Source organism: Phymastichus coffea, unplaced genomic scaffold (genome assembly GCF_024137745.1).
Source record: "Phymastichus coffea isolate CEN01 unplaced genomic scaffold, Cenicafe_Pcof_1.1 PCOF00055, whole genome shotgun sequence".
NCBI lineage: Eukaryota > Metazoa > Arthropoda > Insecta > Hymenoptera > Eulophidae > Phymastichus > Phymastichus coffea.
The window spans coordinates 309,556-337,017 of NW_026706866.1; the positions used below are offsets into that span (position 1 = coordinate 309,556).

The 27,462-nt window shown below is 34.4% G+C and overlaps 2 protein-coding genes across 6 annotated transcripts in view; one reads left to right on the forward strand and one right to left on the reverse strand.

Annotated features, from left to right (window-relative positions):
• The window catches only part of LOC131665912 (neuropeptide CCHamide-2 receptor-like), a 43,380-nt gene extending 36,603 nt beyond the window's left edge, over positions 1 to 6,777 (reverse strand). Inside the window, exon 1 of the mRNA XM_058938160.1 lies at positions 6,480 to 6,777. Coding sequence (XP_058794143.1) covers positions 6,480 to 6,503 — 24 coding nt within the window. The 5' untranslated portion in view covers positions 6,504 to 6,777. The remainder of the gene's footprint in view (positions 1 to 6,479) is intronic.
• A 6,127-nt stretch (positions 6,778 to 12,904) lies between these two features.
• Positions 12,905 to 27,462, forward strand: part of LOC131665864 (neuropeptide CCHamide-1 receptor-like) — an 89,889-nt gene continuing 75,331 nt past the window's right edge. For 2 of the 5 annotated variants that reach the window (XM_058938055.1, XM_058938061.1), the window contains exons 1-2: positions 23,475 to 23,531; positions 24,292 to 24,351. The gene's annotated coding sequence lies outside the window, so the exon portion shown is untranslated. Of the gene's footprint in view, positions 13,067 to 23,474; positions 23,532 to 23,678; positions 24,160 to 24,274; positions 24,352 to 27,462 lie in introns of those variants that run through there. The other 3 variants (XM_058938056.1, XM_058938057.1, XM_058938059.1) reach the window with 3 other exon arrangements.

Genomic DNA, 27,462 nt, shown 5'->3' on the forward strand with positions numbered 1-27,462 from the left:
AACGGCGCGCGATCATTGGCAACTGGAGTGGATTTTTCCGACGCCGCAGCGAAACGATGCGAAGGGCGCCAGAGCACCGCGACGGAATTCACGCTCGCGCTCGCGTGTAATTGCGCCTCGCGCATGCTGGAACGACGCGGAAATGAGCCGATGCCGAAGAAGCGATCACTGTGCAATCACACACACGCGCGCGCGCCGCGTCAACTTGTAGCCGGAGCCAAGCGAGCAGCTGCGTCGTCCGTTACCAAACGTCGCGCGATTCGCTCTCCCTATCTTGGCATCGCCCGAGGGTGTCTTAGCTCCTGATCGCCGCATCGGCCGTCCGCTTGGCTCGCTAGTGGACACGCGATGCTTCTCGCGCCACTTCCCTCGCCGTTACCCTTCGTGACGAACCCTACGGCCACCCTGTCGTCGCACTTGCTCCTCTCTCGCTCGGCTGCTTATTAGGCGCTGCTATCGCGACATCGGTATGCTGACGGTGCTCTTATTAGTGACTTGCCGCCTTACTCCCGCGTGAATGCCGCATCTTGCTTTTATTGCGGATTCTTCTCGGGCACGCGTCACTCGAAAAATTCTGTGCGTTTGCAGAATATCCCGGAAACGGTGTAGCTCGGCCCGTCGCACTAAAACCAACGCGCGCCCACTCGAAAACCCAAAGTATCTCGCTTTTCTTCTTCGCTTCCCCTTTGGATTGGGCGAGAGATCCGATCGGATGAGCGCGAAGGATTTTTTTTATCGGCGCTGAAAAGTAGGAGCGTTAGACGCGTTTTAGATTCTATCACTGACTCGCCGTAAAGGAGGCGCACGCACACCCGGGAATCGACGGCGGTGCGTCTCGTCGGTTTTGCCGTCGAAGCGCTTGTAATTCACTCTGTTGCAAGCTCGACGTAAAACGTTGCGGAGGCATATGCACTCGTAAAAATATCGCGCGCGCGCGCGGCCAAGGCGGTTTCTCCTGCACGCGCGCCAAGCGAGGCTCTTATCTATCTCCCGGCTGGCTGCATGCCCGCGCCAGTCTGCTAAGCGCGCGCAATTTGAAGCCTTCGATGAAATGCCCGGAACGTATACACGCGCGCTAAGTGCACATCTTTATGGGCTATACCCATCAAATCTTTTTCCCTCCCAAAGTAAATAACAAATTCAAATCTTGCCGAAGGGTCCCCCACCTGTAACTACCGCAGGGCTTTATCGCCTATTTCCACTGCATTCCAGTTGCACGGCCCATCTGCGCACGTAGCTTGCCAATGTTAGTCGTGTGAACGATTCGTGAATCATGATCATTTCGACGAGTACCGCGGCTGTTCTGTCAGCAGTGAGCTTTAGCGCGGCTATTCCTCAACATCGTATCGCAGTCGCGCCAACGCATCAAGGTTACAGATCAAATCGAGCCAATGAAATTTCGAATCTAGCAAACTACTCCGAACATCTGGCTCGTATAGCATTTGATAGAGAAGTTCATCGGCGCCCGCACTTCCGACGCGTGTAACCTTGACGGAACGTCTTACTAGAGCTTAAAATTAGATGGCAAACATCAACGGTTTTAACCTTTACATACTTACTTGTCCGAAGTATGTTATAGCTATCTAGCGCTTCCCATTACTATACCACATTTTTACATCGATCACGCTTTATCTTATTGCAGACATGTAAAGTCTGTAGTTAATTCAGCAACACTGCAATAACAAAAGCATGAAGTTAGTATTTTATCGTCGCGCGTGAATTGCATACCCTAGTTTCAACACGACTGGAATTTCAATTAAATGTTATAGTCGAGTATTGATTTTATTTGACGTTAGATATCGACCTACAAGCCAAACATTTTATTTTTTCAATAGAACTTATTCCTCACCCTCGAAATTAGTCATTGATGCGTCGTTGATACATCGCGTTTATTATTTAATATTTCTCTACAAATTTTCAGGGAAAGATAAGAATTATTTCGTTTCATTCTTGCGTTCAAAGAATTTTATGTCAGAAATCTCAACGAAGAGCATGAGTATAACATTTGCGTTATTAATTTTAAAGTCGGAATTGCTCCACGTAATAATGACAATGCTTGAGAATTGGTTTGCAGATATTTTATAAAAATGTTAAAGTGGACTTTTCTAAAACTTCACCAATGAAGAAAAAATTCACATAACTTTATATAAAATCATGTATGGTAATAAACGATCGAACTCAAAATTTTTACGTAATTTAACTGAACATAGTTAATCGACTAGGGTTCAAAATATTGTCGGGAATTGACAATGCATATATCATCACCTCATATCTATCGCAATAATACATTAATTACATCATGAATTTCCGATTCATGCATTATCTAACGAAATCACATAGGTATATTTCTAATTATACCGACGGCTCCTTTCGATACAAAGCTACGATTCGTAAGCCATGTTATAAGATGCTGTCTTTCAAAAGCACTGCTAGAAGATGTTTAATTTAATGTTAATTTTCGGTTGACAGATCATGGTTTCGTTATGTCATGTAAGACTCGTTTGTTTTCTGAGTTGCATAATCTGTTACCGTTGTTAACTACCACTTCTCCGGTTGAGATTTGGTAAAATCTGAGTTCATTATATATTTCAATCGTGTATCTTTTGAAAAATGTAGGTTACGTTATACTTGAAGCTGATGTAAGGGTTATGAAGCACATTAAATATTTACGACATTTGTAGGCGCCATTGAATGTCACACAGACGCTGTCAGAGAAATGTAATTCTCCGTTCAACTAAGTGCAAATAATACTGTAAAATTTTTAATTATCAAATAAAATTTCTATTAAAAAATTTATGTGCGATCTTTTGCCATATTATTAAGGCGTAAAGCTCCGCGACGCTAGAACAGGGTCAACGTTGCAAGTGACAGGGGTAAATTTAGAATAACAAATTAGAATGGTGTGTTTGAATAGACCTATGCAAAGTCGTTGGGGAGAGAGGTTGCTGTAATAGATTCATATAAGTTTATTTCTAACGTTACATTATCGGGTATGATCGAGAAAGACATGTTCATATATTCTCGAAAAAGCATATACGATCGTAATTCAAGGTATGCGGCACGTTATTCAATTTTTTCACCCGAATTATAATTTTTTTTAGCGAGATTCTCATTGGTTTCGTTCATGTTTTGTTTAAAAAGATAGATCGAATTTGTATATGATTAAAAAACTTAATTTGATTTAACGCTAGAATTTTTCAATCGTAATTTTCATTGTAAGACACTATAAGCGAAGGACCTACATGGTGGTCCTCTACTGGCGCGCAATTGCATTACGGCACTTGCTGGCGGGATGCCATTTTCAGTAGTACTTTATTAATGAACTTTCCTTAAGAACTACACTGCGAAAAATGAGAGATAATTTTAAAAATTCATTGGATCCTAGTAGATTGTCATAAAAACAGTCTTTATGCAGCAGAAGTAAGGTTGTCAAATATAGACTTGATGCAGCAGAAGTAAGGTTGTCAAATATAGACTTGATGAAATCCTTTTGAAATACCAATTCGAGAGTTTTATGATCACCGGAAACATATGAAGAAACTTTATCCAGCCATCAAGAACAGTGACCCGACAAATTCATACAGTTGTTTTTTCTCAAACATTTTTATATTGTGCCATGAATCTTTTTTCCATAAATCTTTTTTTTTTTTTTTTTTTTTCAAAGAAAATAGAAACGGTCTCTCGCGTGTCATTTGCAGCAGCGTTGGTCGAGATATTAATTTAGTGTTATTCTCGGTTGACTATAGAATGAAATACATACGAATATCTTAAGCTTCCACGCGGATGTACGATGACAGCCTGTACTTGCCGACATAGAAATGTAAACACATTGTCTCAATGAAATTTGGCTAGCACAAGATTGTTAATTAATTTATTAGAATTCCACGTATACTTAAATTACTTTTTTTATCTAACATAATGCTTTACGCAAGAAAGAATCAGGAAATAAAGACTGGGAAAATCCATTTTGTTTTAGTTACGTGATGCTACCATTCTAATAAGCAATACTGTAGTTCTCATAAATAGGTGCAGTTATATGACATTATTCTATAATATGCCTTGTCATAATTTTTTTTATTAACCATAGAATATTTAATGATCAAGTGATATTTTCAAAGGGCACTGTATTGCGGAAATATTCAAATAGCCTTTTGAGTAGCGATGATAAGACCACCTTTATCGACGGTTTATTAAAAATATGTTATTAGTAGTAACGAAACTTGTTATTATTGTCATAATAATAATTATTATTATTAGTTCTCAACTCACTTGCCAATGTACATTTAATACCAATGAATAGTGATATTATAATAGCATATAATGAATAATGAGTCTAAATTAATATAAATAACTTTTCTATCAACTTGTGCGTTTTAAGTAAAAAAATGAAAATCAGCAGTAGCTGACATCTTGCATTTTTAAATAACTAGATCTTTGCTTTTCTTATAACGTATAATATACCGAATAATTATTTATTTTTTGTCACTATTCAATAGTGTGGTTCTTGTTTTAGGCATCAATTAAAGCAGAAACTTACAAAGCCAATTTAGATGCTTAAAACTACGTCAAGCTTTCCCTGTGTACCCTCATGAGTGATAACTTCTGCTAACTATTGTTGTCAGGGGCACCACAGGAATATATAGCTTCAGCATAGAGACACGCTACGATTTTCCGAGTAAATTTTGGACATATATAGTTTTGGATATCACTTCTTGAACATGATTCTTTTGCTTATAATTGCAATGGTATATTACAAAGTAAATCCAGTTTTCGAGGTGAACTTTTTATAATATTTTAAGAGCGTGTAAATGAAAATCAAGATCTTTTCATGTGTTATGAAATTTGCTATCTGTATAATTTATGACTTATCCAACAATCGTAGTCAACTTTCAAATATAAATATTCAGTACAGAACCGCCCCAGTGTACATGCTTTGGCATCCTTTTATTTAAACAACTTGAAAACGCTAATTGGTTTTTGAGCTCTGCCTAGTTTAATTGTATTTTCTCTTCATGAAATAAATATTAGAAGTGTGCTTAATGTGATTATTCAGCATTTTCACAAATAAGTACATGCGGCATTCTCATTTACACGTGTAATAATATACTTAACACAATATCCTGTTGGGGTAAAAATTTTATATATGTTTATTGTAAATTTCGATCTGTAAAAAAGTTGAAAAATAAGTGCCCAAAGCTGGAAATTTATGCGGCGCCTTCTGGGTAGTAGAAGTTACCGCTCAAGGAAAATCGGAGAAATGGACTATGATACTTTTAGTACGTTGAAGCAAACATCGTAAGATTCTTCTTTTATAGATACCTACAATAACAGCCGGAGAAAGCAACAATTTTAATCTTTTGTGGCATTTCATTCACAAAGGCACAGTCTCCTTCGGTGTAATATTGACAGTTAAAAATATAAATCGTTACTTGGTAAATTGAATAACTATCACACACCTTGTTCTTTACAGATATATTCGAAAAGTGAAAATTTGTTTAAAAACATCAAATGATATTCTTAGTAAACCTCAAAATTATCACAGTAATCATCAACTAACACAATACAATGTTTTTGTAACATATTGACAGTAATTTTAATTCTATACAGGCGAATATTTAAAAATATTATGGGGTCGTCAATTTAACAAATCTGACGCGTTTATTTATCAAAATTATTCTATTTAGCGATAGGATATGTGCATATATGTATGACTTATATATGGAAGAAACCGAATCCTCACCGTAATTTTCAGTATGTGTCATTTCATCATGTAAATTTTAACAATTTTTTTTATTTTTTCGTTAATTTGGATTTTTTTGAAAAATAAGTTTTTAAATAAATTCTGCTGACAGTAAATTGAATTAAAAAATCTTTTGACTAGATTCCAATTTTATCAAACTACCAAATTCATTTACTTTTGTTAAGTTAGAATATTTACAACAGTATCAATTAATTAAAAATTGGCAATTATAATGACTGAAACAATTCAAATGATTATTGATGTTGTTTAATAATTTTTATATTTTCGAAACTTATTCAACTCATATATTTTTTAATTTTGGACGTGTCAGATAATGTCCGTGTACTATTGAAGGTTGTAAAAAAATGCGAAATGGCATCATTATACAAATGTCGCGAGTCCAATGAAAGTTTTTGATGTACTTTATGTATTCATGTATTTTGTTATAACGACATCTTCGCAAGCTCGTTGAAGCAAAAAAAGCAACCGCATTTGCCGCGCAACAGGCGCATTTCGAAGAGTATAGGCAGCTGTGACAGCTGCTTGGCACAGAATTCATTTTTAAGACAATATTTTTTTTAATTCCGAGTCGACGTGCCACGCTGAATAAGAAATCCAATTTCGCTTTTCCGCGACGTTCGAATTTGGAGAATGCTGCATGCGAAGTGAATTTGAAGCTGAACTTGAACGAAAAATAAGAAAAAGAGTCGCATGTGAAGAAGCGCGCGGCTTTTGTTACCTTTAAGCTTGATAGATGGATCATTCTAAGGTTAAGTTCTTCTCCAATATCGTCGATCCGGTTACCTCTTCATTAATTGGATAGTGTCAGATTTGCCAGAAGGAGAAAACTGAATAAAGTCAATGTCGACGAGGCGGGCTTGCGAAAGATTTATCTTACAACGAGACATACACTGGCACATAACTTTCTTCGATGGCACAAGGATATGTCACCGCTTGGTCATCAATTTGGGCAAGAGAGCCTTGCCTTCGAGGCTCTTATTCGGCAACGCAGTGAACGGCCACGAGAAGAGCTTGGGAGTCTGAACGGTACGAGAGCGCGGCGGGTAACTGAAATAATCGCGGCTGCTGGCCGGTGTTGCCAGCGCCAAATCCGCCTGTTTGCGCGCGCCAACGATCCGACGCAGTCGCAGCACTTTCTCCATCCCTTGCCATGGGTATTGCACGCTGCTCGCTCTGTCGCCCCGTTGGTTTCGCTTTTGTCTAGGCCGCTGCTCTTGTCAAATGGTATTGTCAAGGCCGTTAGTTGCACTCCTTAATTCCGAATCGATACCTTGCGCTCGCCCCGACAACGTGATTTTCCAAATGAAACTGCCTGCAGGCTTCAACCCGATTTCGACAATCGCCTTTATTCCCGATAACAATCTCTGCATATTGCCAAGTTTGCTGCTCTCTGTGTCTCTCTTTTCTTTTTTATCGATTTGGCTCCCTTTATCGTTGGGACGAGTTACGGCTGACATATCCGCGGTCGCGTAGCGCCGCACCAAAACTATTCTATTCCACTGCGCGTTGTGTCAAAACATTTAGCCCAAATAAAAGCAAACGCGCAATCCGATTTACTTTGATCCAAGTGAGTCTGCTAATTCCCCTTTTCAAAGTAGCATTCAGCCATTGGGATACGGAAACTATATTCATCCTGCCGTGAGGAACCTTGTTCCGAACATGAGATATTCGCAGATTACAGAATAAACGGCCCATAAATTACACAGAGGTAAACAAGCTGTGCGGGAGAACTCGAAAGAATCTAACAGTACACGCTCGCTCAATGCAGTCACTTCTAAAAGAGTGTACTACGAGATATATCTGCAATCTTTTAAGTGCAACTTAACGCACTACCTCCATGTTATCTACCGTAACACATTGACGTTTAATTTTATACAAACCAAGCGTCTATGTGGAACATCTCTATCGATTTTTTTTCTTCTGTAATTTCATTCAACGATCATAAATTAGAAAATTGTCAGTGAAATAAGTTCAGTTCGCTTCATCAATTTTATACGTAAAATTTCGCACGTCATCGTACTTTGGCGGTTTCGTTTGGGATTCTTTTCCCCAATTTATATATAAGTTTGCTCTTATGAATGACTGTATGGCGTTCTAGAATATCATTTGTCAAAGAGTAGTGCCGTCTCATTGTTCCGTAATATTTGCTGGTATAGAAGAGTAATTATTCATTTTTTCCAATTACTATCCTAAACGCTTGTACCACTTTTACTCTTCTTCTTTTTTTTATTCGTCATTACGCTAATAACTTATGTGAATTTTCATTTAAACTATACCATGACAACACATTTTACATTGAGTTTCTCTCTGCTCTTCATTGCAAAAGTAAGATTATGCTGATTAATTTATTGAAAATGTAAATTATACCATTGTTAGATTGTACAATCTCTTCAGATTTTCCAACTCGTTCGCTGTGTTTCGCTTGCTGCTGTTTTACGACATTATATAAAACGTGTCGAGATGTAAAAGTTCTAGATTAAGGAACTTTTTTATTTATTTTTGTTTTTCCCTTTCCGAATGCCAACTTTTTTATGATTTCCCTATTTTACTGCATCATATATCAATACGGTTTATATAAAATTTGACTTTATTCATATGCTTGGATATTTTGACATAAATGAAATACAGGATGAATCATTTATTCTGGCTTTCACAATACATTAATGTGACAGTAACATAAAAACGCTTCATTCGTTTTATATGCGAACACTTATACATACTACAATGAATCGATATAATCGAGGTTGTATAATAAATAGACATTTTATGTAAATATTCACACGCTTGTAGTAACTTAATAAGCTATATTGTTATTTCTTTGAAATCATATTAAATTAAAAGAATTTTTTGTACTCTCCATTTTTATATATAAATTATATTGATAACAAGTTTTGCAGAGCAATCCCTTAAATTTTTTAATTAAAAACAAACACACCACATAAATTATCGATAACATTTCGTCAGCATGGTCACTGACCTCCTCAGATCAAATAAATATTTTCATTTCTCTTCAGTACATCTTCAATCAGTCACATAATCTGTGTAACAAAAATTTGTTAAAGTCAAAATATGATATAAAAACATAGTGGTCAAAACATTTTGGTCAAATCAGTGATCACATCAATATTTATTTGATCTGAGGAGGTCAGTGACCATGCTGACGAAACGTTATCGATAATTTATGTGGTGTGTTTGTTTTTAATTACCAAATTTAAGGGATTGCTCTGCCAAACTCGTTATCAATATAATTTATTCATATTAAATTAATATAAAATGTCTGATAATAAATAAAATTAATAAATAAAATTTTATAATTTATAAAATTAATATTTGAAACTACTGACGTTCCATCAATCCATTTTTATTTGCAATATTGTAACAGTTTCGGTCGTTTTAAGAAACATAGTTCTTTGACCCTCTTCAGACTATATATCGTATAATATAATGAATTTTTTCAACCATTAATGTTTCTTGTAAATAATCTATTAACAGACGTCAAAGAATGGGCAACGAAAACAATAGTTAAACGTATATAATTGATGTAAAACCGTATATACATATACATGTACTTAATTAAGCGTAGTGTCACCAAAGGAAAATATCAATAGATAATTATATAGAAATCAATTAAAACAATGTTACAAATATTTTATTGATGAATATAATTGGCTAAATCTACGAGGTCAGGTTGAACGTGACAATTATTAAGTCATCATCGTTAATTAGATGTCACTACCTTTAGTTCAATACACATGTGTATATATATATTGCCAAAGCTTCGGTGAATGCTAATAAATTGTTTGAAAAAAATGTTAATAATGGTCGATAACAAATATTCTTTATATTGTACTGTTTATAGCCTGAAAAGGACCGATACCGGAGAGCTACGTTTCTCAAAACGGCCCAAACTGTTGAAATTTTATAACTTAAATAGTATTGATTGAATATCAGTAGTTTTAATTATTTATCAAATTAAATTAGTAGGTTGAATTACAAAAACGCAACATTTATAGTAATCACTGAAATAAACGAAGCTCAACTTTTCTTATTTGGTGAAAGTAAACGCACGATGTCATACAAACTTCATTTATCAAGTTGTACGAACTTTACTTGTTACGGAAAAAAGTGATCGAGTAACTTAACTTCTACGTAAATTCAAATTTAATCTACTGGGGATTTACGTTATCGACAAATCTGCCAGAAATGAATCTGGCAGAAATCACAATCATTAGAATGGTCACAGCATTTGACAAATATGATTGCGAACGGATTCTTAATTATGATAGTTACAATTCAATTACGATCGGATCGAATACTTATCTCGAGTAGACGATGAATTATTTGACCAGTAACACTAAGGGAAACTAAATAAAATTGGCGTAAAATACTCAAGCTGGTAGAGCCAAGCTGTTATGTACGCATATTAATTTGACATGTTCAGTTTGCGGCTCGGGGATATGTGAGTAACTTATGTTTCCACCCGCCTTTCTCCAGAACAAGCAAATTCAGCACAGGCGAGGTCGTCGCGAGTACGTTTTGGCCCCAGCCAAGGTGTAGAATTCCTCCCAAGGGCGTTGTATATCAGAAGAATACGAAGCAAAAAATATTCAGTGACGTGATAAAAATGAATTGATGAATGGATTGATATCGATGCTATGCTTATTTCGACGTTGACTCTTTGAGACTTGCGCGGAAATATCGTAACAAGTGAATTATAAATATTGTTTCATTCGCAAAAAATATCACTCGCGCAAAAGCGCATTTTCAACGCGAGTAGAATAAAAAGGAATTACGAATTGTAAAGTAAAGCACGTAAAGTACATTTGCTAGAGATCTATCTTTAAATTGCGTACTTAGATCTCTGATTCGTGATCTTAGAGTAGCTCAGAATAGAAGAAAAAAGAACCTAATCATTTTTCTTGATCCGAGAGAGAGTAAGAGAGAGGTAAATAAACAAACAGTTTGAAGCTATATGCAATAGAGACTACGAGTAGGCATAACAGCTCTATATACATGCAAAGCTACCATGACGTAACGGACATTGAGCAGCGTATATTAATTATGACAAAAATTATGTTTGTGAAAAAAGTCGATGGAGATTCACGCGAAAGAAAATCATGTTTATTTATTTTAAGCTTGAATTTACGATTAGAATTCGCGCGTAACCATATCACCAAGACGCCAAATATTTGTGCATCTCTGCATCGGATCGATTAATTATTGTACAAACAGCTGCTTTAGCGGCAAATCCATCAGCTTTTGAATTGTGAAAAACAAACGTTCGCTCGAAAAGACTCGTCGGAAGAAAAAAAAAAATCGCGAGTAAAAACATCTTGTGACAGATGATGAAAGTATAAACGGCACACAGAACCGTAGGCGCGTACCAAGAGCCGCATAAAGCTTTGCATGTATAATCGTTTGAAAGCTATACTGTCAATACGGAAGGCTCATGAATGTAAATCCGTGCATTGGTGAATGCCAACGCGAGGTGGAAAAGAAGCGCGTTAAAGCTCGGATTCGGGAGGAGGGGGCAAACGTAGCTGGCAGCCTGCTGTCGACAAGCTACTCACTCGTCCTATGGCATCGATAAGCATTCGTCGCCGGCGCCGCTGCCTCGAGCGTAATATGCCAGTTGTCATAGGACGAGCGCGCGCGCTTGCACGTGGCCGCGCGCATTACACAGCTAATACCCTTTCCCCCCTCCAAAAGCTATCGCTCGGCATTAATATTAGCCGCGGGTATATAACTGCTGCGCAAGCTGCCACGGGATCTCTATATATCGGCGAGCACGCCGGGCGTCGCTCAACCATGCGCCACATTTCAAAAAAGTCCCTTAGCCTTAGCCTTCGCTCCATTATGTATCCGCCCATTTATCCGCGATTTTTTTTTTATTAGCTTGCTCTGCACTTTTATCCTTCCGCGATAAAACTTTGCGCCTCCTCCATTCCGCGCAATATGTACGCTTAATGCTTCTTTCTCTGTTTTTGTCCCAGATTATAGACGGACTCCATCTAAGTAGTAGCTTTAATATCTCTGTGCCTGAAAAAAGCTTGATTTTTATATACTTTGCGAGCTCCGGCAGATTACTGGCTATCGGAAAATCGAAATATTACGCGCTACGGTCATTTTTATTTCTCGATCGTCAAAGAAGATATGCACAGCTTGCAATCGCCTGAATATAAACATAAAATTTTAAGCCTGAAATGTGAAAACGCAGCTAAGTGAGAAACAAGTTTTTTTAAAATAATTTAAGCAACTCGGGCCGATAACGAAATTCAATTAAGTCTATAAATGTATCTTTGTATTTGAGTGCACAAGGCGATTAATCAAATAGCTATAGGGGTAATCAAGATTGCAAATTCGGAGCGTAGATAGGAATACCATGACCCCGAGAACGCTTTGAAATTCACCATGTAATTGCCCCACTATATTGTACACATTAGTTGCCTGACTTATCTTCCTATAAAGGAATGCATGTATTATGCATTCGTATTTCCAAAATCCGTCGGTTCTCGTTCTCCCAGGCTCAGCCGAGGACGAACAATGTGATATGCGATAAAGCGGTTGAATATTTGCACTGCTACAATAGAATTTAAAGAAATCAGATGCAGTTGTCAGTCGTCGTTAAGCAAAAAATGAACGTCAGGAATATATATAGAGGAAGTATGGATCTATGCCGTAAAAAACATTATCGAACCCAAGAAAAGAGCAAGAGCGCGTCGCGCGCGCACAATTGAAGTATCTGTCAGTCCATACGGTGTTTCACGAGTGATCATGACATTTATCAGTGATCAACAAACTACGTATAACATATATACAAAGGAGGACAACAAACATACAATCCGCAGAGGATAACGTGCAGGCACGTGATTGGAGTGCGTGCGTATGTACACGTCACTGTGTATGCGGTAGTTAAGTTGTCGACGCGCGAGGAACAATTAGTGAGCAGTTCCTAATATGCAACTTAGCCGAACGAGAGCCACTAGCTAGTATGTTGTTGGAGCGACATATTTCTTGGATTTTCTTCTCTCTCTCTCTCTCTCTCTCTCTCTCTCTCTCTCTCGTACGCGACGATCTCGACAAATGGACAATCAGTGCGCGACGCGTGTGCAAGTGCCACTTATAACGGACTCATCAGCTTACGGGCTTGGCGCGCAACTGACGGACTAACGAGATCGCCCATTAAGAAGGATCGTTCTAGTGACCACTCCGACGATGCGGATTCACTTGGACAAAGGCCACTCGTCAGATACATATCGATGTGTCTCCAACGATTTAACCCAATCTCCCGTCGTTTCGTCGAAGGTGAGCTCCGATAACTTATTTCTCTCTCTCCGCAATGTATTGCCGTCTGCCCTCTTAACCTGGAAACGATGCTTGATCTGTCGGTACTGCTGACTTTCCTCCTCCTCCTTCCCCCTTCTCTTCTGCTTTAACAAGTACGTCTTCGTTTTGCTCGCCTGCCAAAACCTCTTTCAGCTCTACCAGAGCCTTACGGACATCTAATTTTATTACTTGCGCAAGCTACAACTTACACGTATCCTAGAGAGCATGTTTTTATACTGATTTCAATAAAGGAAATTCGGTCTAAGGCTTTTTCATTTTTCTAACCTTATTATAGTTAAAACGCTTTTCACGTAGTCACCTTTCGTTCAGCAATTACTTTTTCCGGAGCTTGAAAGCTCTAAAGAAATTCGTGATAATGCGATCTTTTTACTCGGCGCCCTTTTGTGAATTGAGACTACAACTCTGCTTCCAAAAATACATAAATATCGTAACAACTCAGATATTCAAGTAAAAAAGTTCGTGCAGTTCAACTGTAGAAAACCGTATTCAAACAATATTTTAGTAATCACAGTGCTATTTAAGACACCCACTGTGTAAAACTGATATTTTCAATAGTACTCTTGCTCCCTTAAACAAATTTGGTTGTCTGAAAACTATCTTACTCCCTAGAGCATTATTGTCATTTTGAATATAACTTAGAGTCCTTGTATCTGTAAAATTACAGTTTTCTGGCATCACGCTTGATGGCCTGCCTACGCACAGACTTTAATACAATCTCGCTTTCAATCCCAAATTCCGATGGTATTTTAATATAAATAAAACATGTTTACCTGTACCTGACCATCAGTGCAATTGGTTTTTGATTAATAGTAGAAACAGATATTTGATATTTAAAGTTGAAACGGGGTTACCTTAAAGTGTAGGCATGGACAATGCATAAATCCTTTCGTCGCTATTCATGCACTGAGTGGCCACGAGTCAAATAGGAAAATTCAATGCTTCTATGCATGTGCGAGCAGAGAATGGATCGCCAATCCCAAAGGAGGAGCAGCACTTAGTCCTTCGTACTCGTAGCGATAGCTCGATCTCAGTGTCGTGTCTTTGGACGTCGTCCAACTTACCTGCAATCTATACCATCAAGCACTGGTCTTTCGATCCAGTTTCATGATTAATAACCAATGACTGTGTCTGAAATTTAGTTTTTGATAATTTCTCTCTAACTAAAATCATTAAATATTTCGCCATTCCATCACAGCATAGATTGAGCCAAAGTGCCAAAGATCATCGTGTAGAAACATAAGTACTTTGATAATTACTTGAAGGTTGCCGCCAGTATCGTATGTCTCGCCTCATATATCGTCGGAGAAGTCTTTTATTTTTCATTATTTATTCGTTTACATCTAATCTTACAATCCTAACTTAGCTTATTCGTTTCTATTCCGAGAAATTCACTTCAATATTTCAATTCTACGTGATATTGAATTGTTGCTTCAAATTTTTTTCCGAATACATTTGAAAGCATAAATCAATATCTATTTCCAGAGAATAGAATTTAAAATAAGAAATAATCGAGACATTGTGCATAAAAATTTTTTTAGTATATTTTTCGATTCTTCCGCAGAAGGACTATTTTTCTTATTTAAAGTGTACGATATTGATATATTGTACTTTCGTTTATTAAGAGACCTCAATAAAAATAAACATTGCTTTTCTTCAATCCTTTGTGTATTTTGATAGCTACATAACATGTAGTTGACCAATTGAAACAGACATTCGGCCTGACGAATCACACGATTCCAGTGTAATCACTAGAAATTCGTAGTTCTAGTTACTAATACCAACAGTCGCAACAGATGATTAAATGTCGCTTACTGAGAAAACAAAATACAGTTCGTTTATGCTATAGCATAAAAGCAGCAAGATACGAGATAACTTCTTGTTTAACGTTGACGCGATTGTTATTTTTTAATAATTGTGCTATTGTGGTGCTATTAAGTAGGTAAGAAACATGCAATAAAAAATAACATTTATGTTAACGGTAAAATAATTTTGAGGTTAATAAACTGTATTTTTTTTACTCATAGTTAGCGACATTTAATCATCTGTTACGTCTGCTGGTATTAGTAACTAGAACTACGAATTTCTAGTGATTGCACTGGAATCGTGTGATTCGTCCGCATTCGTACGCAAGCGTACGTACATATGTGACAGGGACCTCAATGAATTTTCCAAACCTGTAACAGCATGTTGGAAAATGCAGTATATGGCAAGATTTCATTAAATCTCATTATGTATATTGTTTGTTGACCAAATCTTATTTAACATTAATAAAAATACACGAGTATCTACAGATACTGAGTTATCGAAAAATAGTTTCAAATAATACATAGTTTCAATAGTCGAGCATATTGATCTTACGAAGCTAAATGTTGATCCATTTGTTTGCATTTGAAAAGAAATTTCAAAAACTTTTACATCAAATCAACCTGCATAAAAAAGTGTTTAACACATTTTAAATAATATACTGACGTGGTAAAATAACTAGCGTTATTGCTGGTACGAAGGTAAAAAATCGATTTCCTCAAACATCGTGGATGAAATAATCAAGTTAAATATTTCGATGAGGTTTACATGGAAAAATACTTACGCGGTGCGTGAAAAAGATCCCTTTATAGACAAATAAGATAATCAATGCAGCATGAAAACAACAAAGATTGCAATCCAATATTAGAAAAAATGATGATACTTATTTAAATACATCAGTGAAATTGGAATGCATGTGTGGAGCGGGAATTCAAGATTGGTAAAAGTGGGAAGAGCCGTTCAAAGGTCACATTCAAGAAAATGCATTCTAATGGCTACTGGGTTTACTTTGGACAATGGGAGCAAGGAAAGTACCGATTGAAATAAAAGGAAAAATATTGGTAATTTTGAATGTGGAGAACGGCAAATAGCCAAAAATTTTCTTGAGGAAATAAGCGGAAGCAATTCTATGTAGTGAGCTGGCTGAAGATGGAATGAGAATCTGAAAATGTCACTGCAAGAGAAAAACAGCCGTAGAGATCATAGAGGAAATCACTTCGTGAAAATTGGAATAGATGAAGCGATCAACTTCAATCAAAATGATCGATCGTCTTATGAGAAATATCATAAATAATCAAAAATGGAAAAAGAGTTCAAGAACAACTGCGAAAATCTGATAAGGTGGGAATAAATTAGAGAACAGTTACGAAGATGAACATCGAGTGATATGAGGAAATTCTATCGAAAAAGGTTCAACAAAAAAATAAAATTACAGTGTTTAAGCAGGAGAGAGAAGCTCTGGAGCACACAACAACGCATAAGATTGCAAAAGGGAAAATAGAAAACACCTGGATAAGGGAACTCGAAGAGCAAGTGTCTAGCGGAAATGAGGAAACAGTTAACAAATTCAATAATAGAAGTACTGAAGTAAGTTGGGAACAAAGCGTCAGTCAGGCATGTTTGCGAGAAGTCAGTGAAGTCAAGCGAAAAATGATAGAACACCTACAAAAAATATCTCGAAACTACTCGAGCGCTATTTCATAAGGTTTGATTCAACTGAATTATAGTATGTGATATAAGTGAAATTTAAGAAATTATGTCAAAATGCAAATATTACATTATTTTTTTCGTGAAATAATTGGTAAAAAAAGATATTTGAGTAGTTCGAATGTAGAATGAGTTCATATAATTTGTTAGACTTAATTTGTGCTTTTTAGCTCGTACATAACAATAACGTTTGCACCACCAATTTTGAAATAAAGAATATTTATGCTAAGATCAAAAGTGATGTCAAATTCACACAAGGATGGAGAAATTATTCTTCGACAAAATATTTTATTAAATTACTAAAGATTAACTAAAAATGTTATTAAAATATTTCTTAATACATTTCTCAAATGTTGTTAAAACGTTTCATAAAACATTTCATATAACAAAAAAGAAAAGGTACGACGATAGTCAATTATGAAATTTTCTTTATATAATATATATTTATAATTTCAATAAAACTTTTAGTGCTTTCGTGCTTCACCGTTCAGTGACATTTTTGTTTGAGTGTGAAAATTATTCATTACCGCTAAACTACCTGTACGTTTGAAAATTTTTACAAAAGTTGATGAATTTTGCCTAAAAACCCTTTCATTTTAATTTTCAGTAATGAAATAATTATTAATGTTTTTAAATTAAGTAATAAATCACACACTAAAACGATATTGTATGTCGAAATTTGTTATAAGAAACTAATTATAGCATATGTTAATATGTTACTTTTAATCATCAAAGTATTAGTAATCACAATTTTAGTTTTTCTTTTTGCATTACGTTATTGATGTTAATGATCGTTTGATTATAAACGTGCACTGATTTGTTACGACAATTATTTGCTTAAATAATCTATTGATGTTGCTTCAACCATATCATCGTGATTTTTAATTATCATTATCTGCATGTTAAAATTCGTCCTTTGCTTCACTATTTCTAACTAACTTTTTCGATTAATTAGAATACAACTGGTCTTATACTACGGGACTAATCAAAACAGGTAATTTTACAACTGCATTATTTTATGAAAAAAACTACATTAGGGCTTGCATATAAATAACGTAAATATTTGAAATATATAGATATTCGAAATATAACAAAACTAGTTTTGTAAAAAATAAAGCTGTCGAAAAAGTGACTATTTTCAATTAATAATATAAATTATAATCAAATAAGATATATCTACGTGAAAAAATATTTGTTAGTATGACTATCAGAATCTCGATAAATCTCGAGCTACACAAACTTATTTCATAATAATCACAGATTGTTTATCCAAAAACTACCAATAATACGGAATTTTCTTTCATTTATGCAGATAATAAATGAAATCAAAAGCTACAGCCGGTAATTCTCAGTAGCTGTCGATCGGTATACAGGTAATAAATACGTTTGAAGATAATGCAGGGACTTTTTGTTTGAGTTTTACCGACTGCTGTAATGTTTTGTTACCGAGATTCGGCACAAGAGTACTGCTTTGACCAAACGAACAATTTGAAAAACGTATAGTATTGATTATTGATTTTATTATTAATAAATCAACCGCCTAATAGGTGGCGGCATACTACCTATTTGAGACAATATGAGTATAAGTATGTGTAATCTTTCTGTGCTTGAAAATGCTTCAAATTCATCAAAATTGGAACATCTATGTATCTGCATGACACAAAGTGATATAGAAACGCCTTGCCTAGTCATAGACTTTAAAGTAGTCTCGGTTTAACTTTCAACATGAAATACCTTTTCTATTTTTAATCACAAAACAATTGCACTATCGGTCAGATATAATATTCAGCGTTTTTCTGTACCAATCGTGTTTTGTTCACACAGTTGAATGGAATATAACTCGAGTGTGAAAGTTGAAGCGAAGCTACTTCAAAGTCTATAGATAGACAAGACAACGTATGAAATTAATTATCTGTACAAAATTAGAAGCGATCCACAAAAAGAGATATTAGATTATTAAATAGAAAGCTTTCAATACATAATCAATAAAATATGCAGTGCGAAGGATTGGTTTGATCCTAGTGATTCATGAATATAATCTACTTCCGATTTCCAATAAGTTCTGAATAATTTTTATGGCAAGCTTTTTTCAATCAAGAAGCACAATGAGATTCGTTATTAAATTCTAACCGTTATCGAAATTCCTATTCAACACATATTATTCAAATATTCTCTTTGGTTTGTAGTGGAATTTTTATTAAAATATTTTCAATTAAAAATTTTTCATTAGATCCCTGGCAGGTTTTGCTAATACTATCGATCACAACTGCTCATTTTTATTGATCTGTTATTAAATCAACATCAGGGTGTGGTTGAAGAACTCTTTAATGAATAATAAAGGAATACATTAATGTGCGTCCGCATCGACAAAGCGTCGATGACCAAAAGAGTGCGCGGCGCGACGCGTGCATCGTTTAAATAGAGGAGAGTTGAATTCGCAAATCAGCGCGCTATCACAATACATTAGAGAAGTTCGCGCTTGTACATGATTCTTAGAATTATAACACGATTAATCAGTGAATTTTTATCTGTGTGTCAATTGTACACCTTATATTAAAGAGTTGCGTTTTAATTTACAATATAAAGATAACGTTGCAGAGTTAAAATAATTGTTTTGAAATATGAAATAAGCATGTGAATGTGTAAATATTATATAACGGCTAAGAAAGTTGGAAATAGTTGTATATATTTCATCAAAAATTATCGTCGATCGCTTTATGCCTGCCATGAAATATATATTTCCAATTATAAGACAATGACCTCCTTAATTCCCTTTTGAACTTATAATTTTTTCATATACTTAAAATAAATGGTTAACCTTATAAATAAAGCCGATCAAAAGATTAAGAATTTGCCTGAAATACGTTAATCAAATGTCGTGACGTTCTTTTCAAGACACAAACAGGCCGAACGTATAGTTCATTGCTTCGTCCTTTCGTTGCGACCCTTTTGATGTGGTCGTTGGCCTGCACATTAACTCTCCCTAATATGAAAGGTAATCACAGAATTTTGCCAGCGTTATTTCTTGGCCAACAGGAAATTTTATTTTAGTTTATGAATTGATACAAAAATCGAATTGTTAACGCAACTTGTACAGCAAAATTCATTTGTTTTGCTTATGGTGGTAGACACACATTGCATTTATCTATAGTTAAAGCTGTGGAACTACTGTAAAATCATTCCTTAATGTTTTCGATAAATAACTAACAGTTTTAACTTATCATTGAGTTACGCGTAGCTCATGCTATAATTCATTCGCGCATTATAGATAGGAATTTTCTTGCAGCACTATGGCATGTACTTTAATAACTTTCGAAGGAAAAGATATACCTAGACAACGAAAAAAATCATAGAAAACTTTCGTGCAACACGCGCACGCGATTTATTCATATTTTGTGAAACTCTAAAAAATTTTGTAAATTTAATGCTAGAAAAAAATAATGCTTTACGATACAGAATAAAAGAAAACTCGCCTCTAGCATACGTGAACCGAACCCAGGTGTTTCGTACGTCAATCATGAAATAACAGCTTTTCGCTATATCGCTTCGAATGGCAAATTTTGACCCAGAGTAAAAGATAAATTTTCAGTTTATTTTCAAAGATCAATATTAATACTAATTTACACTTCTTCGTTCATTGTAACGAGCTTTAGAAATAAATATCTTAAAGTTTTTACTCTCATGAAGTTAAACTAATAATTGGATTTACAACGAATCTCGAGAAAAATAATTATTATCAACGTGATATATCTAATTGGAGCATTTTTTCAGTAAGTGTTGAAATTTAATGTATTTTTAATGGAAACCCCCCTTTATTCTATAGAGTACTCTGATTTCACTTTTGATAAACGAGAGAATGCCAACTAGTTATTTAAATAGGGAGCGTCGAACTGTGACTTTCATTAGTTTAAAAATACTGTACGTCAGTGATATAAAAAAATTTTTTCAAAAGCATTTCGCTTTGGTGTACTTTTAGAGTTTTCAGAGAATGCTTACTCAAGCAAATTACCTGCATGTTCAAACAACGTTGCCAAAATGTCGTACGAAAGAGAAGATTAAAGAACTGAATACGTAACTTTATTTTTTGTGTGAGTAAAAAACTTTAACGATGTTCCAAAGTTTTTATTTATTATACTAACTTATTTTTACTAATATATTAATAAATAATAATTATTTACTAATAAAATAAGAAATAATATACTTTATAAGTTATTTTTACTATTTATTATTACAATTTTTTTTATTTTTACTTAATATGAAAAAAATTACTTTATCTAGCTATAAGATCTTTAATTTTAACTAAATTTTAAAAGTAAATAATTTTTATGTGGTAGTGTACTGTAATAATAATAATTAAACGTATCAGAAATAAATGTGAAATTATTACTGTTTATAATTTAATTAGCCGTGCATTTACGTTTCTGCAGAACTAACTCATTAATACCTCACTTGATGGCACCAAAGTGACGCGAATCTGAAACTTCATCGTCATAAACTATTTAAATCTATGTGCAAAAGTTTGGATTTCTCTAGTAGCCATAGTAGCTTTGTATCAAAGTTGAGCTTAACGTGCATCAGAAGATAATACGATAAACAAATTGCCATGCTTTAATGCCACTCTTACTCCCACAAAACTGCTGTAATGACCGATATTCTGTAAAATATACACTTCTTTTAAATATCTCGAACCCAAGCTCATTGCATGGTTATACATAGTCATTGATTCATTAATTCCAATAAATGTCTCGCTCGACAACACTACTTTACCTACTACTCTTTACTTTTTACGTAAAATTGAAAAAATAACGTAGATAAACTATCTGTTGGTTTTAAAATAATCGTCACTATTTATAATAGCTGTAATTCAACTAATTCACAGCACTAACAAGCGAAATAGGACATGTAATGAGATGATATTTCAATTTGGGTGATGAAGTGTTTTTTCATCCCCGCGTAAAACTTTACCTTGGACTGAAGGAGGGTAAAAAGGTCACGGGAAAATGAAATTATCACCTTCCCACTCACCTATCGAATCGTATTTTACGATGAGACACATTAGATCTCAATTAAAAATTATTCTTTTATACGAGTTCGCAAACATAATAGTTTGTTGTATGAAAATAAATAAAATTATCATTTTATGAAGTCTCAATTGATCGAAAAGTGGTCTATTGAGTACAAATTTTTGAAGTGAACGTTTTTAGTAAACGAATAAATTAGCAGATTTAAAGGTCGAGTAACAAGGTTACATACCTCTACAGTTTCTTTCATGCTGTAATTGAAAAAATACAGCATATTCCACATTTTTTAGCATAGAAATAATAACTGTTTCTTTGTTTTTTCCAAAACTAAAGAAAAAATAATAAAAAACATCAACATTATGGTGATTTTGTAAGTAATACTATTCAAAACTTTATCATTTTCAATATTTAATAATAAAAACTAAAATATCGGCTAATGGTCAAACTTAGTTGACCGTCATAAACTTTTAATGACAGTGGCCCGATAGAACAGTAATGAAGCAATATGTCAGTATCAAAAATAATAAAACAATATATATCGGTATCAAAATTTGAATAACGGAGACATGAAACTCTTGAAAGCACTAAAATCTTTGCTATAGAATATTTGAATACAGATTGAACTTTACTCTTAATATGCGGACCGACTAAATGGCAGTTACACCAAACTTTGAGTATATTTGGTCTAGTTTGTAACAACGTATCGTAATTTCCATTTCAATATAAATATGCTACCATAGTCATCAATATTAACATTTATATATTTTTCTGTTTATAATAAGAAACGGCTCTAAACTCAATGAGGCTAAACTGATAAAATGCGTAATGCCATTGGAACCTTATTATTTTCAAAAACATTATTTAACTAACAACGTTAAAGAAAAGCTTTGCTCGATGGAAAAACGTAAAATGCTTATAAAAAACTGTTTATTTGTTTAGGAAAAATTTTTTATAACTATATTTTCATTTGTAGATAAAACACGTCTTTATCTATAAATCATCCTTTCCTTACTAAAAAAATATGATTATTATTTTACTATGTGGCATCCGGCAATTTAAAGAAGATTAAGGACTTCAGAAAATTAATATAGACATACAGCTGAGCAAGGATTCTTGGCTTGTCATTACTATAAATTTATTGGTTAGCGGATAATTAGTTAAAATGATAATAAATCTCAAATGATGTACCTAAAATTTAGCAAAAACGCGTGCTTCAATGCATTTATAGATTGTATTTTTTAAATAACAAAATTATCTCAGAAAAAAGAGTAATTTTTAAATAAATATTTCTCATCTATTTCCATAAGTGTGTACACACTGATGGTGATAGTGTTTTGAAGTACGAACGATCGCAACCATGAAAACTAAAGAAAATTTAATTGAATACGAAGAAAATATTTAGCTTGAAGTAATTGTTGACAAGAATTTATGAATTAATTGGCGAATGGTTTACTTCAGAATAAACGACGCTTCTCCAAAGAATCTTGACCACGCACGATTCGCCATCAATTTATCTGAAAAATGAAGCAGAATCTTTTGAAGTTCCATCCCTCCATCGGAATCGGACTTGCAGAGTACGCACAAAAGGATAGCAAAACGTATAAAATTTGTCATGGATGAATGATGAATGGAGCATTCGGAATGTGTAAAGAAGATAGCGTGGAGAAATAAGGAGAAAGGCAGCGAAGAGAGCGGAAGATAAGGAAGGGAGGAAGGAAGCAGAGCAGCGCCGTGAACGTGAGCGAAAGTGTGCAGGGGTGCAAATATTTCCCGAAGGCGGAGAGAGGGTGTATTCGTCGGTTTGCTCTCGCGTGCGAGCGTTCAGTAGAGAAGCAGCGCTCTTCCAGTACGGTTAGACTTTAGCGTGTCCGAACTCATTTTCGTTCACGTCGGTATGCACGAGTGTTATTAAGTTCAATCAGTGTTTCCGCTCATTGCCATTCATCCTTCATAACCATTTCTGTGTGCTTCTTCTTTCTGTTTCACTGGCGATAAGCTTTATTGCATTTTTTTTTTAACCCAAACTCACCGTGAAAAAACTTTTACGCGGCCCAACTTTTACGATGAATTTGTTTATTAACTTTGAAAAGTTACAATGGTTTGTTTGGGATAATTGCTTTTTTCGAACTTTGTGATGACGTTTAGTGAGCGAGAATGGTTCCGAGTAAAGCAAGTGCGCATTTGAAAAGAAGAAATTTGAGATTGGTGTTAATTAACTGTTTCCAGGTTACCAGTACGAAATAACACATTCGCTTTGATTTATTTCAACAAGCTGAATATAAAACGACAGCCTTGCGCTCGTGAATGGGAGGTGGGGGGCGTCTGGCGCGAGCACGCGTCTTGCTCACACGTAAAGTTACAGCATCGCAATCTATGAAAAGCGCGTACATTCAGACCTGTGACAGACAGCATCCAGGAACGGATTAATTAATTTGAATCAAACGAGAAGATTCAAACGTCTTAAAGTGCCGCGTCAGCTGATTGCCGTCTCCGTTCCTTTATTTTCGTCAAAAATCGAAAGTACGTCTCACCTCATTATTTTTTTATTTCAACATTTTTCTACAAATATCTTACTCATTCCAATCTCGTTTATCGTTACTCCGAAGTATTAGTGATCCTTGCGTTGTTTTCTTAGTATGATTTCTTATTTAGCTGTAGAGAACTGATGAGAACATATAAAAATCATCCTGTGATCTGGCACTCTTGAATGACGTAAGTATTATTCATTAATTGTATAAGTCTAGAAATAGTATTTATTTAAAAAATGTAACTTATCTTCAGTTTTATCTGGGTAATAACATTTTTATTGCTTCTGGATTTATACGATTTTCTCGTCACGATAGTTTTCCCTTTTTAACTTCTATTATTTATTACCTTTTTTATAGTTGTGATTTTGCTTTGTAACAATTTTTCAGTTATAATTCTATTTATAAAGACCCCTCTTTAGATATTCATAGATATTTATTTTACTGCGAGGTCCAGTCTCAAATACAGATTATATACCGAAAAATTAAAATGAGTCATAGAGTAGTCTCTATATTTGATGATTTGGTGTGATAGTTACTTCAAAGAAATTGTTGGAATTACATTTTCAAACGTAGTATTAATCTATATCATTTTTAATTGTTTCATTTCTAATCTTGAGGATTTTTTTACGTTAACTAGTTAGTTTTAAGAAACTTAGTTAGTTTATTTTAAAGAACCGCTCCTGTACATGTACTGAAACAGCATATATATAACGTTAGCTTACCAAAGTGTATCGTTTTCTCGGTATTATCAGATGCATTCGAGACTAAACCTTAGTGGAAAGATTACTTACTATTTGTATATTTATGGCTTCGACCAGCGTAAAATTGTGCTTCATATCATGGTATAGAGGAATAAAATAAAAGCAGTATTATAAACGAGATATATTCGTTGATCTTATTTTTCATGATATAGTGATCTTTGGTATCAACAGTAGGAATGGATTTTGTTCTTTTTGTTGTGCAAAATTTTGCATTTCATTGATTGTCTTCAAATCAACTGTCTATAGTTTCTGTTTACGTGACCGTAATTCAAATTCAATATATGTCCACTACATTCACATCTCAACGGTATCACAGGAATGTTTCAACTGAACAATAGTTACGACTGAGTTCAAGACGTTGACGTTCTCACTGAATAGGTGAAACTTCAGAACATTCGACTGAATTTAATATCTACGAATTATAAGCGTCACCATTGCATTATAAAAAACGTTAATATTTTATAAATGTGAAAATACGAGTTCTAAATGAATTTCGATGATAAATCTTGAAAAACAATAAACTCATCATAATCAGATAATTACATTTCATGTACGCGACGTTAATTTAAATAACTTGTTTATTTGAATTAAAATTTCAATTAATTTCTGTAAACGTACAATTTCTCAAATTGAACTTACATTTAATTGATTTCTATGCTTTTCAAATCGAATTAGATTCTAACGCTACAGCGATCTGTTATTAGCTCAACAGCTACTGTTCTTCAATCTAGTAAACTCTTTGGAGCATTGATTACCGCAATTGCAGCTAAATCGTGCAAATATAACCTGTTCAGACCTGTCTAATTCAGATTCGATCACTTTCAGAATAACACAATGACATGCGAATTTCCACTTCATTTCATTTTGTTCCATTATTCCTCTAATTTAATTTTGACGGCATAAAAGTTTTCAAACGTAGGTACAATGATATTGGATTGCGACTGTGACTCCTTTAATTTAAATAATTAAAGTTGAGCAGAACGAAATACAAAGTCCATAATAGATTAAAAAATTTGATACCGTTTTTTAATTGTTGCCAATAACAATGGGAATTCGCTTTATTGTTCCAAATATTTTTCCTTACATCGGATAGATAAAGGTTTCAGTTTCTTTCACGGCAGCTGCGTACGAAACTACGTTATTCCTTTGAACTTTGAAAAAAATAAACAAATCCTTGTGCTATTTAACTTCGAAATCTTTGCTTCCTAATTAATTGATTTACTGATATATTGAATCGGTAAAAAAATTTCAGCTATATTAAATAGAATCAAGTAACTTTCTGAGTAAACTTTCGTACAAATACGAAATCACGCCTGCCAAAACTTAGGAAAGCCTATGTCAATGGTAAGTGCATAGAGAATATATTAAGGTGTTGCTTCTAGAATTAACCACGCGACAAGAAGATGAACTTTCTCCAAGACCATAAATTGTTCACTATAGAAGCAAACAGCAAGCTCACCAGTTTGCAAACAATATACGCTAACTTATTGGCTTCTTATTAAAAAAGCATTCAATAAATCAATATAACCCCGACTACGTTATAGAATTTTTAAAAGTATGATTTATTGTAACGAGTATGAAATGAAAAACCTGATAAAGTCAGCGCTTTCCATAAATAATTGTGAGCGTTTCATTTTATTCACCAGATGTAAAACAATTAGTTTACCAAGAAAATCAAGCGATATTCGACATAGACCCTTGTTCGGGTGTCTGATCCCAATGTGTCTTTCAGCAAAACACTAGTTTTTTTGTTTCCTATGAAAAGTGACTCGCACTTTCCTTTGACTAAGTAAACTCGTAACAATTTCACACAAGTTGTTGACCTTGACCTATGATGCTGGCATTCTTATAAATATATCGAGCTTTATTCTCCGAACATCTTTGTTGCTCCATTATTCAGTGCGTATTGCTCTGCTATATGGCTTAATAATTATGGTAAAGCAAGTTAATTACCTGTTTAACCAAGGTCATCAAGATTACATTTTCAGTTTTGCAGCGTAATGGGTTTCCGCGATTTTTAAGTATAATTAAAGTAGACAGGTCGTAAGTGTAGAAAGTAATGAGCTCAAAGTAAAATAGACATCGAATTATTATTCGTAAAATTATTTATGTTTAATGGTTTCATAAGTTATTTTATAATTTTTATGAGGTACAAGGACTGTCTTACTGCTACATTTTGACATAATTAATTTCTTGACGTCTTTTAGAAAGCCATTCGGGGACAATAAAGATATATTGACATCAGACATTCGTATTAATTTTTTATTAATTTTTATCATTCGGCTTTGATATGACAATAAAAAGATAAACAAAGCATCAACGGAAACGGTGCATTTGTTTTCCTGAATTTCAGACATTAACACATTTTAGAACATACCTGTAGATCAGATAATCAGGTGATAAAACTAAGAGTATAAAAATGATCTTATAAAACTAAATAACTTTAATGGGTACAGGAATTTTATTGACAAAGTTGACAATAATAAATCATAGAAAAATGTTCATATTGAACAATATATTGATGAAAAAATATT